The 15,981-nt window shown below is 42.8% G+C and overlaps 1 protein-coding gene across 1 annotated transcript in view; it reads left to right on the top strand.

The window, feature by feature from the left end:
* The window catches only part of RAP2A (RAP2A, member of RAS oncogene family), a 31,357-nt gene extending 17,711 nt beyond the window's left edge, over positions 1–13,646 (top strand). The window contains exon 2 of the mRNA XM_029604477.1: positions 10,202–13,646. Coding sequence (XP_029460337.1) covers positions 10,202–10,439 — 238 coding nt within the window. The 3' untranslated portion in view covers positions 10,440–13,646. The remainder of the gene's footprint in view (positions 1–10,201) is intronic.
* The last annotated feature ends 2,335 nt before the right edge of the window (positions 13,647–15,981 follow it).

Raw genomic sequence — 15,981 nt, forward strand, 5'->3', positions numbered from 1 at the left:
GCAGCTCCAGAGCCTGGTGCTGGTGGTCTTGGCTTGGTACGGCGCATATGAATGTTTTGGCGAGGCTCCTAAATCTGCTGTCTCTGGCTTCCCTACTGTCCTGGCCCCCTTTTTCAGTTCTTGTACACAGTTTTGGTCCCTATTTTCCCTACTCTTGTCCTATTTTTTTTTTTTTTAAGTTTTACACACAGTTACTTTTAAAAATTTTAATAAAATAGTTTTATATTTGCAACTTTGTGTGTGTGTGTGTGTGTGTTCTTTCTTTTGTAGGGCCAGGGTTGATCTTGTTTGGTCATAAAACCCCCTCCAGTGCCTATGCACTGAGAATCTCAATTCACCTGTTTTTCCCAGGAGTCAAGACTCCCAAAAGGCTGATGCAATAATCTTGGCGCTAATAAAATGGGCACAGGTTTTCAGTGCACATTTTGTAACGCCAGTATTTTGTGTAAATTCCTGATGTAGGAAGTTAATGATATGCTGATGCATCTGGAGTTTATAACTGGTAAGAAACTGTTAACTTTGTGTTTGGCGATGGTGCAATGCCCATTGTAACTAGGGAAGAGGGTGGAGGCATCTAGGTAAGTGGTGGCTGCTGTAACTTACTCGGAGAAGTCACTTATAATCCCGGGAAATGGGGGCAGCTGCCTGTACTGTGTCCATCAGTTTGTTTAATGCAGCCCTGCTTCCCTTGACCATCTCATTTACTGTCTTGCACCTTCCCCCTATCCTAGTATGGTCACCAGAGGTGGTGGAGGCAGTGTGGGAAGCCCGTATGCTAAGCAGCAACTTGGCCAGGAAGCTGACACACCTAGGAGTGCCTGAAGTAGTGGGACCAGCAGGCAATCACCTTATGTCTCTCTAAGCTTGACTTCATGGCCTTCTCAATACCCAATTCTAGGCCTTGTGGCTTTCCTGTCTGTGGGTAAGGCACTCAGCTCTGCTGTGCCTTCCTGGGCGGCCAGACCTGTTTGTGCAGGAAAGTAGGAACAGCTCAGCTCAATTTCATGGGGAGAGGCAGAAACATTGTATATTGTATATTGCTGACCCTAGTCCACTTCCTTTGATTCCAGAAAGCCATTCTGGGTTGTTTCCACAAAAATGTGTCTGTGGTTGGGAGAGGAACTTCTCCAGATTCACCAAGGGTAGGGTGATTACACATAGGGGTCTTATTACCCCAAGATGAAGGGGGAAGAGAGTATCCAGAAACACTTTTGGGCTAATTTTCAAAGGGCTGCGCGTGTAAAAATCGGGACTTACATGCGTGGCCAGGCCCTGCGCGCACCACACACATTTTCAAAAGGGCCCGGCCACGCACGTAAGTCCTGATACGCGCACAAGTGCTGGGCCCTGAAAACGGGGCAGGCTGGGCCGGGAAGTTGAAGTAGGTAGAAAAACAAAACAAAAAAACCTAATAGGTAGGGGGTAGGAGTCGGGAAGGAGAGAGGAAAAGGTAGGAAGGTTAGATAGGTGTATAGGGAAATTCCCTCCCAGTCTGCTTCTTAAATGGAGCGGTCTGGGAGGGAACTGGGGAAGCTCTATTCATGTTGCCATGCGTAATTCGCGAAAATTCACCCCACCTGCAAGCGCCAGCCACATATGCACAAAGGCCACCAGATTTTATAACATGTGCGCACTGGTGCACACATGTTATAAAATTGGTGCGCCAATTTTTGCTCGACGGGAACCGCACACACATGGATGCGCACGCTCTCCTTTTAAAATCGACCCCTTTGTAATTAAGGAGTGGGCTAGGGATGTCTGTTCTGCATCACCAGAACAAGGAGGAGGAGAGGGTTGGAGTGAGAGAATCCCACCGTCACTATCAGCCATCTACAGTTTTCCACTGTGATCCTGCAGTGGCCCCTTAGCTATATATATAGTGTGAGGAAATGGTTGGGGTACAAGTTTAAGAATAAAAATTTCTTGTAATCCCATGGACTTCATATTTCACAGAATAAACAAGCAATATAACACAAAGAACTGATATGCAATAGCTACCTGTCCAAAAAAGGCTCTTATACATCCCTAACTTTCAGCCAGCTGACCCCTCTCCATACTGATGATGTGGAGCCTTTGGGAATCCCGTCACTGAGCAAACAATATTGAAACATAGAAATGACGGCAGAAGAAGACCAAACGGCCCATCCAGTCTGCCCAGCAAGCTTCACACATTTTTTCTCTCATACTTATCTGTTTCTCTTAGCTCTTGGTTCTATTTCCCTTCCACCCCCACCATTAATGTAGAGAGCAGTGATGGAGCTGCATCCAAGTGAAATGTCTAGCTTGATTAGTTAGGGGTAGTAGGGGTAGTAACCGCCGCAATAAGCAAGCTACACCCATGCTTATTTGTTTTACCCAGACTATGTTATTCAGCCCTTATTGGTTGTTTTTCATTCTCTCCCCTGCCGTTGAAGCAGAGAGCTATGCTGGATATGCATGAAGTATCAGTTTTTCTTCTCCCCTGCCGTTGAAGCAGAGAGCTATGCTGGATATGCGTGAAGTATCAGTTTTTCTTCTCCCCTGCCGTTGAAGCAGAGAGCTATGCTGGATATGCGTGAAGTATCAGTTTTTCTTCTCCCCTGCCATTGAAGCAGAGAGCTATGCTGGATATGCATTGAAAGTGAAGTATCAGGCTTATTTGGTTTGGGGTAGTAACCGCCGTAACAAGCCAGCTACTCCCCGCTTTGTGAGTGCAAATCCTTTTTTCCACATTTCCTCTTGCTGTTGAAGCTTAGAGCGATGTTGAAGTCACAGTAACCATGTATATGTTTATTGAATAAGGGTATTGTCTCCAGGCAGTAGCCATCATTCTGGCGAGTCACCCACTCTTCATTCACATCCTCTAGACTTTATGGATCCACAGTGTTTATCCCACGCCCCTTTGAAGTCCTTCACAGTTCTGGTCTTCACCACTTCCTCCGGAAGGGCATTCCAGGCATCCACCACCCTCTCCGTGAAGAAATACTTCCTGACATTGTTTCTGAATCTTCCTCCCTGGAGCTTCAAATCGTGACCCCTGGTTCTGCTGATTTTTTTCCTACGGAAAAGGTTTGTTGTTGTCTTTGGATCATTAAAACCTTTCAAGTATCTGAAAGTCTGTATCATATCACCTCTGCTCCTCCTTTCCTCCAGGGTGTACATATTTAGATTCTTCAATCTCTCCTCTTACATCATCCGATGAAGATCCTCCACCTTCCTGGTCGCCCTTCTCTGGACCGCCTCCATCTTGTCTCTGTCTCTTCGGAGATACGGTCTCAAGAACTGAACACAATACTCCAGGTGAGGCCTCACCAAGGACCTGTACAAGGGGATAATCACTTCCCTTTTATTACTCGATATTCCTCTCTCTATGCAGCCCAGCATTCTTCTGGCTTTAGCTATCGCCTTGTCACATTGTTTTGCTGACTTCAGATCATTAGACACCATCACCCCAAGGTGTCTCTCCTGCTCCGTGCACATCAGCCTTTCTCCCCCCATCGAATACAGTTCATTCGGATTTCCACTCCCCATCTGCTCTCTCACATCCTACCCTTCAGAGGGCGTCAGGCAGCTCCCAGCAGAAATCCAGCGCGTTCTCCTTGCTGATATACAGTGCTGGCCCCCCTCAACCTCTTCTATGTTTTAAACCAGCAATGAACTAGAATAGTGACGTGATGGAAGGTATGTATTTAACCAAGCTAGTATAGCAGCTGGAGGTTCCAGCCATGTGGACTTCACAAAGGGATGGGAGGGAAGAAGAAAAGACTTGGGCGAAATATAAAATCTGGCATGGATTCTTTTAGAGATACAGGACACTATGGGGCAGATTTTAAAACATACATGCGGGTGTACATTTGTGCGCACAACCCGGCAGGTAGCGTGCGCACATGTACGCCCGCGCGCAACCTTTTAAAATCTACCCCTATGTTTTTTTCTGCAAGTCTTAGAAACATAGAAATGACATCAGAAAAGGACCAAATGGTCCATCCAGTCTGCCCAGTAAGCTTATGCTAGTATCTGCTGGGCCGTCTGTTTTTATTGGTCTTATAGTTTTTTACATTTCTATATTTTAACAGCTAAGACTTTTGTAATTTCTTTCTTTTAAATTTAGCTGTTTTTATCTTTTATGATCGAATGTAATTTCCTTACTGTATATTTATTTGTATTGTAAACCGCTGTGAAGGCTCGCTGAGACAACGGTATATAAATAACAATAAACCTTAAACCGTCTAGGTTAACCCATGCTTATCAGTTTCCTACATTGTAAAAGTCAGGAATCCTGTTCCTCTTTATGCCTTGCTATTGAACCAGAGAGCAATGTTTGAGTAGCATCAAAATACCAATCTTATTGGTTAAGGGTAGAAATAGCCGCATCAGCAAGTTACCCCCAGACCTTAAAACCTGGGGCCCTCTGTTACTGTACGAATCCATTTCCTCTTTTCCCCCTGCTGTTGAAGCAGAGAGCAGTGGTGGAGTTGCATCAACAATATCAAGGCTTATTGGTTAAGGGTAGTAACTGCCATACCAACAAGTTACCCCATGCACTCTTTTCCTCCTTCCCAGGGATCCACAGTATTTATCCCATGCCCTTTTGAGTTCTTTCACTGTTTTGGTTTTCACCACCTCCTCCGGAAGGGCATTCTAGGCATCTACCACCCTCTCTGTGAAGAAATGTTTTCTAACATTGGTTCTGAGAAGTTCTCTCTGGAGTTTCATTTCTTAACCCCTAGTTCTACCGTTTTCTTTCCAATAGAAAAGGTTTGCCATTTATACATCATTAAAACCTTTCATGTATCTGAAGGTCTTTATCATATTCCCCTTTGCCTACATATTCAGATCCTTCAGTCTCTCCTCACAGGTTTTCTGATACTGACCCCACCCTTCTCTGGACCACCTCCATCTTGTCTCTATCCCTTTTGAGATAAGGGCTCCAGAACTGAAATTCTTGAAAATTCTACTAGATATAGAAATCTACACTTTGTTAATTTTTCTAGAACTAGATATGTGTCACCTTATGAGATGATTAAAAAATATTTTATTGAGACTTTGATGATATTGCCTCGAAATATGCCCCCTACATGTAAACAGGCTAATTTTAAAATGAGCATGCATGCGCCTATAGATATGCATATTGGCACACGAGTGGAGATAAGCTGGAATTTTAAATCTTGCAAGTGTATGATTTAAAATATGCCTCAAAGTATATTATATTCCTTCTTAAAAATGACTGCCTGCTATTCAAGAGGGAGACAGTGATATTCTGATTTCCTCTGATAGATTAGATCAGAAGTGAGCAAACGTTTTCAGCCATTGGTTAGGTCCCCCAAGATATGGGTTACTGTCTATGTATGTGACCCTTTTTCAGTGGATTTGACTGTCATCCTAAGGGCACACAAAAGAATTTATTTTGGGGCTACCTTCTTTGCCATTTCCCCAACTCTTCTGTCCCAAAGGGTGGATTATTTTCTGTAGGGGGAAGTTTAACCTTGGCCCAGGCAATAGTGATCTCCCATGTGTATGTATTACTGTAGCTCTTTTGGACAGGTATACTTACAAGCCAGGCTAGACTTTCTGGATGGGTGTTCAAATTAAAGTTCACTGTGATTGATTTCAAGAGAATCAATAGTTGCAATAAATAAAGTGTCCAAGTACATCTAGGGTCTTCAGGTTTTAAAGAATCTCTACATCTGCGTATGTGTCTCTCCAGACAGGGGCTTGGAACCTGCTTATCCTCCATGGTGTGGATTGATAATTGGCTCAAGGTAGCTGAGGTATCCTAACCGTGACTGGATCCCTTCCCATAGTACCTGAGATCCACAAAGAATCCTGTACTCCAACCGGGCAGTGTCCTGTGTCCCAGAGGTGGAAACTCCAGTCTTTCTCCTCTTCTCTCCCTTCAACTCCTCTTCAAAAGATAACTTTAGGAAAGGCCAATACTGAAAGCAGTCTTTATAGTTTCCAGTTCTGGATAAGAAAAGGTGACAGAAAAAAACAAGTGTCCTTCCCGCTGTAGATAGACAAAAACTCTAACTGAGAAAACTTCTCTTCCTTAACTGGTCATTGTAACCACCTCTTGGTCTGAACAAAGAGGTACACAGGTCCCTCCTGGCCACCCTGAGCAAGGAATGGTAAAGGTCAAAAACTGCAAAAAAAAAAAAAAAAAAAAAAAAAACCAGAAAAACCCAGCAAAAGTTCTCTCTCTCCCCTTATCGGAGGACCTGTCAGGGCAGTGTCTCTTCCTTCTGTTCTAAGCTCCTTCTCCTTCAAAATCAAATCTACACTGCCAAGCTAGACCCTCCTTCAGCATTATCTGAAGTCTTGTAAGTTCTTCCTCGTAACTCCCATCAATATAGTACAGGCAGTAATGTGCCTGTACTATAATCTGAAACACTCCCTCATTCACGTTAATCCTTATTTTTCGCAATTTCCACAGCTTTAAAAATATCCTCACTATCAGAGATACATGTGGTATGAAGGACCATTTATCATCATAAATCGCCCACAGGCTCCGAATTTCATGAACATTATCACAAATTTTCTTCCCCACCCTTAACTGAAGACTATGCTCAGGTACCCCGTATGAAGAAACCATCCACTCTCTTTTCTTCTCATTTAACATCAACTTATTCTCTCGAAGCCAACTCCCTTCATGGTGCAGACCATTCTGAACTCTACCCAAGTTCATTACAGCATCCTTTCCTAGAGGGCAAACAATCGTCCGCATAAATATATCCCTGAAATCCCAAGATATGAATCAACGCCCGCAGGAGCTGCAGAAAGATGCTAAAAAGTAACAGGGATAAAGGGGAATCTTGAGGTGCTCCACAATTTAAACCAGTGATTCTCAACGGGTGTGTCGGGCCATACTAGGGTGTCACGAGGTCCCGGGAGGTGCGTCACAGATCCAGCAGAAAGCTGCTCTTTCCTCTGGGCAGGAGTTGGCTGACTTCTCCTTTATTGGGTCTGACAGGAAACTGCTCTTGCTTCCTTCTCCTCTTCCTGGCCAGTGGGCGGTTGTTCCCTCCTCCGTCACCCAGATCAGAGCGAGATATCACCAACTCCTGTTCATATGGGCCCGGCAGGACACCAACTTTATCTTCCGCTGCCTGGCCTGGCAGTGAAGCTGCTGATGCTCTCTTCACCCCGTGGGGCCTGGATGTGAAAGCAGGAGCATAAGGGAGAGAGGTGCGTGCTGTATAAATCCACTGCCAACTTTCACTGCCTCTTCATCTTCTTCCTCTCCTCAATGCTTCCTGCCCTCATCTGCTGCTGGTAAAGAGGGAGGGAGACTCTGGATTGGACTGAAGGCTTTTCTGCTGGCTGGGAGCCAGGAGAGGGGGAAATGTTCTGGGGAGATAGGGAGGAAGGGGTGAGGGAAAGCAGGTTGGGGTTCCTAAGTAGGGAGAGGTGGAGGCAGGAGGGGATGGGGGTGCTGGGCAGGGAGGATAGATGGAAGTGGAGGCAGAGATGGAGGTGTGGGGGCTGCTGGGTTGGGGGGGGAGAGATTGGGGAATGCTGAGCAGGAAGGGGTGGGAAAGAGGTGGTCAGAGGTATTCTGGGTAGGGGAGGACAGGGAAGAGGATGTGGGGTGGGGGGTGTCGGGAATGTTGGACGGGGATATGAGCATATGAAGATTGGGAGAAGTGAGGGATGATGGGGGCATGGAGGGGAGTGACGGGGGTACAAGGGCCATACTATGTCAGTTTGGAGAATATGCATCTCTTCTCTCTTTGAACTTTGCTTAGTGTAAGAGGAAATCTATTTCTGTTTCTAGTTCTCCAGTTTTGCTCTGCATGCAGAAGATCTTGGGGTTTCCATTCCAGGTTTTGTTTCCGCATTTGTAATTTGTGGACTTTTATTCTATATTAGGTGAAGGCAGGTCTGTCTGTGTTCTGTGTGTATGTGACTTGAGATGAGGAACTTTACTAGAGGTGTGTATCAGCCTTATCTGTTGTATTTTCTCTATATGATATTGCACTGGGGGTGAACTGCTGCCTTTTCATGGGCAGGGCTATTGCTGTTTCATTTCTTGGAGTTAGTGCTGCTGAGGTAAGGCACAGAGTGGGGTTTGTTTGTTTGTTTTTATTTTACAATGCATCTGGTAGCTGAGGGAGTTTGTGATGCTGTTATTGAGATGAGACCAGAATCAGAATATCTTTTTTGCACGGTGAGTTGTACAGGGAAATGTCATAGTTCTGCTCTGAACCCATTGTTAGGCAGTGGAGGACTCCCTGTGGACGCAGAGCATATGCTTATATTTACTCCCATGATGGTCATGTGTTCAGTGTGTCACGCATGTGAGCGTCATCTCTCAGGTGTGTCCTGATTGAAAAAAGGTTGAGAAGCACTGATTTAAACTATAGCCCTCCACTCTCTCATCCCTTACATGCACTTCCAACAATCTCTTCCTCAAAGAAGAGAGCCAGTCTAGGACCCTATTTGAAAAATCTAGGTCCTTACAACGAGCAATCAATCTATGGTGATCTGCCAGGTCAAAGAGACTGGTAAGGTCTAGTAAAATTAAACCCACCATCTCTCCTCTATCTAAATTCTCTGCAATTGTGTCATTCAACGCTACCAGCACAGTTCTGTACTGTAACCAGGGCAAAAACTCATCAGACACACCCTGTCCCTTCAGATGTCTAGTTAGCTGAACTCTTACCACCTTTTCTAAAACATTTGCTAAAAAAAGGGCCATTTTTATTTATTTATTTATTTATTTGGAGCTTTTCTATACCGGCATTCATGATACAATCATATCGTGCCGGTTTACAGGTAACAGGGGGTGTAATAACCTTAAGCATTTAACAAGTGGAAAGGAACAAAAGTTACAATAAAACAGGGTTGCTGGAACTGGGAGAGGAAGGAAACAGGAGTAGGAGTAACTTTACAGTAAACAATTATTTACATTGTGCTGAAAGGTCTCTACCAGACCTGTAATTTCCCATCATCTCCTTATCAGCCCCCGATCTTTTTCAGGAGGCAACGAATTATAATCTTTTTCAACAGCTCTGGGTAAATACTCCTATTCAGGAATTCCTTTACAACTAAAACCAGCCTAGTTATAACTTAACTGGTATATTCTGAACCAAAAAAGGTCAAGGGTGCATATAATGTGGTAGGGTTTATAGACCCTTTAAACTTGTACTCAATTCCAGTCTTCCCACTTCCTCAAATAATCCAATCCCTTCTCCCCTAAGCACTGCTCTTCCTCCAGAGTAACAGGCCCAACCAACCCCTTCAATGACTGATCCATCACCTTCTGTCTCCAATGACAAGAACACTATGACAGCTTAAACCCTCTGCAATGATCCTAGTAGGAGGCAATCTCTCCCTAACATCTCCCAAAAAGATAACCGATCAGCCAGCTGGATAGTGCCTGAGTATTTATTCAAGCAACTTCTCCAGTATGTCAAGGCGATAAGTTTATTTTTTAATAACTTAAGTGATAAATGCAGTGTGGCGTAAAAATCTGTTTATTATGAAGGAAGAACAGTTTAAAGATTGATATACTTGCTAATCTGGTACTATTGGTCTCTCCATTTATGAACTTATGTTTTTCTTATGATATTTCAGTTTTGATTATGTTTTCCTGATTGTTTGTTTTTCTTCTCATAAGAAAGCTTTGCATATATTGCAATATTTTTTGTTGTACTTTTGTGAAGATTGAATAATTAGTTTTAAAAAACCTGAATTTTACACGCGTAAATTCACTTTACCCATGTAAGTGGGCTTTTGAAAATTGCTACAATACATGGCATTGAATTGCCAATAGGTTTTACATGTGTAAGATGGTAACTTTAATATCTGTGCTCAGGCACACACATGCGCATGTTTGCCGGCTCGCATCCAGAGATGCGTCCATTTTATAACATACGCGTATTATAAAATAGCCTGGACACACGCAATTTTAAATGGCCGCGCGAATGTGTGTGAAAATGCGTAAGTGGGGGGATTTTACTGTGCTAGTATCTCCTGCACTGGCCTCTAGAATCCAGATCTGCTACAGGTGGACAGATATTCAGGTATTAATCAGTTTTCTTTCCAGTACACAACATATTTTGTAGGCAGGAGGTTTGCCAGAAAGAAAAGTAAAAAATATCTGTAGAAAATTCCGTAATAGGAGTTTTCAGACTGACATTTCACTCTGTTGCTCCATGTTTCTCTCTAAGTTGAAAGTGAATGTTGATTTTTATTCCTTTTTTTTATTTTGTGCTTGTAGGTATGAGAAGGTACCAGTGATCTTGGTCGGCAACAAAGTAGACCTAGAGAGTGAGCGAGAAGTATCATCCAACGAAGGCCGAACCTTGGCAGAGGAGTGGGGCTGTCCCTTCATGGAGACCTCGGCTAAGAGTAAAACCATGGTGGATGAGCTCTTTGCAGAAATAGTTAGACAAATGAACTATGCAGCCCAGCCAGACAAAGATGATCCTTGCTGTTCTGCCTGTAATATACAATAGCATTCCTAAAGCAGACATGTTCTGCAGCACATCATTTGCTAAATTTGTCTGAAGTGGTAAACTAGAAGTGTATAAAATATACTGAAGTCCACCTGAGGTGAAGCAGGACTTGAGCTGTGGATGTAGATCATCGTCCTATGCGTGAAAGGTTTATTTTTCTCCTTGTGAGCCTGCAGCTCTATAGAGAACCTTATGTATCTCAAGTGTGATGTTTGTTGAAATATATAGTTGGATTATGTAAAACTGCTGACCGTGTGCAAGAAGACTCTTTGCACCCTGGACTGACTGCTAAAGACCATTTGCAGCTGACATATTTTTGTACCATACAAAGTATTTAAAACTACAAAGTGGAGAAGATGCCGCCTGGTCAATGCTACTATACTAAACGGAAGGACTCCTATTTATGCTTTCAGTTGTAGATCTTTTCTCAGTTAAGTATGCAAATTCCAACTGAGCTGCTGACAGCACCAGAAGATTTTATCATCAGGATGTAACTTGTTTTCAGAATTGATGCACATTTTCTCTCTACCAGGGAAACAGGAAAAGAAAATTATCAGATGGAGCAGAGGTTTTGTTTGTTTTTTAACAACGTGAACAAATCTACAGTATGTACTGTGTTAGCTGCTGAAAATGGAGGATTGTTCCAAATTTTTACCTTCAAACCTCTCTTGAAAAAGCAGGACATGTCCTTTATCATGGTACTAAACTAGAAGGAAATGAAAGAGCTTAGCCTTACTGATGAGGGACATTTCAGGCCATTAAGTAGAACCATCCTGTACGGAAAACGAAGCCATGTTGCATCCAGATGTTCCCTTTCACAGAAGCCTCATGAGGCAGTATGAACATCCGGCATTTTCAGTTCATCATTATTGCCTCTAAGGGCTAGAGTTTTTGGTGTGATTCCCTACTTCACATTCTTTGGAAATCCATGTTTGCTATTTCATGCCTTTTGATGTTGGCAACTTTTTTTGTAATAACTAATAATCTGAAAACAATATTTAGCTGCAAGGTGGAATATAACCCAATATCTTATTTTTCTGTTATTGCTGGATATGCTGTACATAGGTTGTTGTACAGATTACTAAAATGATGACAAGAGTTAGGGGTTTGACTATTTGAAAAGTGATCAAGCTGGCATTTTCATAGCAGTGAAATGTTTCAGTTGCATGACTGATGGCACAGAAATATAGATGCAGAGTTCTTACAGGCAAGCATAAGGTCTCAATGGAAAGTTTTAAGTATTGAATGCTAGAAAGCGTAGATGATGATAATGCAGGATTGTTGAGCCTGTGCTCTAGAAGACATGCATTTTACTGGTTTCTGTAAATATTGTACATAAGTGAGTGAAAAGTTTGTGTACGTATTCTGCCAACAAAATGATTTTCTTTGGACTCAGGTTCTGGGATGTTTGCACCTCTCAAAATCAGATAAATGGCCTGAACACTACAACTTTCATTGAGAAATGACTTGGATATCATTTTCATTTGCATTTCTTAATATAAACCAATTTTTCACACATTTAATCATTTAAAGCATATAATCTAGTTGAGTGTGCAGCAGCTGGTGAAAATAATGGTTACAATCAAGAAAGAAATGTCTTTAAAAAATGAAGTGGCCAAAGCTATCACAAAACCAATGTATTCCTAAGTTTTTAAAACTTGGAGTTGCTGCATGCAGTGGAACAGAGAGAGGACATTGGATGCACGAATCATGAAATCGTAATGTTAAACTTATTTCCTTCACGCAGTTCACCTTTGTTATTTCCATGCTCTTCAAAATTTCTTGCACCTTATTGATACAAAACAGTAGTCATTAATATATGGAATCTGTTTTCAAACTCCGAATTGTCCTTAGTCTTTATGAAACACACACATCTTCCAGAGGCTGAGGTCTCATAAGGGGAGCTCTTTACCCACTCATGTTAGTTTTGAGATAAGCACTACTAGGTTAATAAATTGGCTATTAATTTTATAAAACAATACTTATATGGTTGGATACCTGTCAAAACAGATGGATCTTTATTCCCATTCCTGTCACCATGGTATACCTAGAGCAAAAAGTATATTAGGATCTTGCAGAGTCCACGTATTGTTCTTGATAATGCTTAAGGTTCCTAGGAAAGCAAACTTTATCTAGTCCACATCAACAAAATGGTCTACTAGAATTGTAGGAGGTCAATATTCAAAGCGCATTCAGCGCCATGTATCTGAATATGCGCGCAAGTTCAGCAGCCGCCACTTAGTCGTACAAGTCTCGTACACTTTGATACTGGCACACGTGCATGCATTTGCCAAAGGACACAGCCATTTTATAACCTACGCGCATATGTGTGTGCACAACTTTATAGGGACACGCGCATGTGCACGCAAATGCCACCTCTACCGTGTAAGTGGGGAGATTTTAGTAGACACGCATTGACGCAATTGCTAGTTTCCCCAGTTCGTTCCCAGTTTGCTCAGGTAAAGGATGAGACTTCCTAACCCTAAAAGCCCTGCTGACTAGTCTAGATTTGTTCTGTTTTAGGACTTACACGCCATGCATAACAGAAGTAAAGCCTCGTGCTAAGGGTCCTCTGTGCAGTTTCATTCATAAATCCTGGAACGCCCATGCCCCGCCCCTTGTTTGGGTAAACATTTTTGTGCATGTACACAGGCAAAGTTCACCCCAAAATGTCTGCACCAAAAAATGTGCTTGCATTGGGCAGATCAGGAGCGGAGTGAGTTAGACGTATAACTTGCACATCGAACCACCCATATTCAGATTTAGGCAGATAAGTGTACGTGTAAGTTTAGATGCCCCATAGATCAGATGTGTAGACTTATCTGGCGAAGTCGCACATATACGCTTATATTCAGTAGCTTCGCCATGATGTTGATTATTCATTGTAACCTGGTCGGATAAGTTATATGTGGCTAAGGGGGTCATTTTATCAAAGTGCTATGTGGCATTTTCGCATGTGAAAAGCACCTTTAACGCATGCGAAAACGCCGTAACGCATGGTGCGATGCAAGTTAGGAAAAGAGGAGGAGTTTGGGGCGGGATTTCTGGCCAAGCGGGCTGGCTTCGCAATTTGCGAAGTCATATTGCACATCTTTAACGCGGATTTTAACTACACCTTTTTCATTTGCGTTAAGCCATGCGATATGGCTGTTTGCGATGAGAGAAAGCCTAGGCTACAACCACTGGGGGGGCGGGGGGAGGAGAGAGAGAGAGCAAGCCTGGCTATAAGGCCCTCATACTAGGTAGGTATTTATACCTCTATATGAGGCCCACCTAGCTACTCGTGATGATGTTTAGGTAGGAGTGTAGAGGTTAGGGGACACTGACATTCAGAGTGCGACGTACGAATAGAACAGTGCTCTCTTGTGAAGATTTGCTGGCCTTCGGAGTGAGGAAACTCACACAAAGATGAGATTTGTGCAGTGTTCTCTCCACCTAGCTTGATGTTACCCAGGTAGAGAGTCCATCAAGCTAGGTTGAGAAAACACTGCACAAATCTCATCTTTGGGTGTTTCCTCACTCCGAAGGCCAGCAAATCTTCACAAGAGAGCACTGTTCTGTTCGTACGTGTCACATTGAATGTCAAAGTGGCCCCTAACCCCCTACACTAATACCTAAACCTCACCACGAGTTACTAGGTGGGCCTCGGAGGTATAACTACCTACCTAGTATGAGGACCTTATAGCCAGTCAGTCAGTCTCTCTCTCTCTCTCTCTCTCTCTCTCTCTCTCTCTCTCTCCCTCTCTCCCCTTCCCCTTCCCCCCCTCCTTTTCCTATCGCATGCAATATTTACTGCATGTTGACAAATCCAGGCCTAAGTTAATTAAATAGCCAGCTTTTCATATTGACCTCATAGATTCATAGATGTCTTGCTGGAGTTTCAAATTTTAATGTTTTATGAAACAAATGTGTTAGTTCTTCTTTTTTCAGAAGATTTTCTAGCACAACTGCTTAGAAATTAAAATTGATGACAGTTATGCCTAAGTTTTAATTTTATGTTTGTAGAATTGTATACGATGAGTTGTTGCACAATCAGTATGTTGTAAATAAAAGAAACTTGTTGTGATGTAAGTACACTAAGGTAGATTTTAAGAGGAGCACACACGCATCCATGTGCACATGAACGTGCTTATTTTATAACGTGCGCATTGGCACGTGCATGTGCGTTGGATTTTATTGTCCATGCGCACACATGTACGGGCGGGTGGCCTCCGTGCGCAGGTTTTTTTTTAAAAAGCAACATGTGGCAATGCGAGTAGGGCTTCTCCAGCTCCCTCTCAGTCCACTCCAATTAAGGAGCGGACTGGAAGGAAACTCCCCTATTCCTCTGTCTAACCTTCCTCTCCTCCCTGACCCCTAATCCTTTCCTAGCTCTCAGATTTTTTTTGTTTTGTTTGTTTTTTACCTTGCTGCTCCTTCGGAGAACAGTAGAACGGTGGCCAGCACGCGCTTCCCCGGGACAGTGGCTAATGACGCTGTCCTGGCCTGCCCAGCCCTTGTGCCCATATTGGGGGTTACGTGTGTGACCGGATCCGTTCTGGAATGCACACAGCTCACACAAGGCCCGGCCACGAGCATAACCCACGAATTTTACACCACATGAATGTATGCATAGCATTATAGTAAATATGTTAATGATCCTAGCAAAGGAGCATTGTGGATGTTTAATTAGAAATGACTCCAAATGCAAGCAAAATTAAGCTTTATTAAAAGTTAATCAAATTCCTTTTGTAAACATTGAATTTGACTGTTTTTAACATTTTGATGAAAGGAATTATGGTCATGGACATCTAGGTTTAGTGAAAAATAGTAGTCAGTATGGTTGTGCAACAAACCTATTCTTGAACAGGTAAATTTTCAAAGGAGTTGTGTGTAAATGTGACATATATCACAGCAATTTTCAAAAGCCATTTACTTGAGTAAATGAATAACTCAACTAGAGTGTGAATATAATGGCACTTTAACCAGCAAGACGTCTTTTAGAAAACCATTGGGCCTGTTGCTTTTAAAAATGTTTTCACAGAAACAATTCATCCTCAGAATAGGAGACCTTAAATTAATTGTGATTTAGCATTATTTCTTTCCACAAAAGAACTTACCAATTAAATCCATCCATCAGTTGACTATTTTCTAGGGATGTGCATTTTTTTTATTATTAATTTTCAGTTTTTAAGGTTCACTGTTTTTAATTTAGTGCAAATTATTTTGATTTATTGTACACTAATGGCCTAACTTTAAAAGGCTGGCACGTTCCAATTCCGAGAAATATGCATGTGGCCTGGCCGTACACACGCGTCTATCTCCTGGTATCTGCAGAAGAGCCAGCTTTGAAAAAAAGGGGCGGGGCGGACCAGGACTGCGCCTTTAGATGTCATCCCGCTGAAGCACACGCCGGCAGCTGCCGGCCCATGCAACTTAACTGCTGCCCCAAAGAAAAACAAACACAAAAAAAAGGGTAGTTAGGGGGGGTTTAAAAAAGTTCCCCCTCAGTCTGCTCCTTTATTGGACTGGGAGGGAACTCAGGCACATCTTGCAAAGTCAC

This window comes from Rhinatrema bivittatum, chromosome 5 (assembly GCF_901001135.1).
Source record: "Rhinatrema bivittatum chromosome 5, aRhiBiv1.1, whole genome shotgun sequence".
Classification (NCBI taxonomy): domain Eukaryota; kingdom Metazoa; phylum Chordata; class Amphibia; order Gymnophiona; family Rhinatrematidae; genus Rhinatrema; species Rhinatrema bivittatum.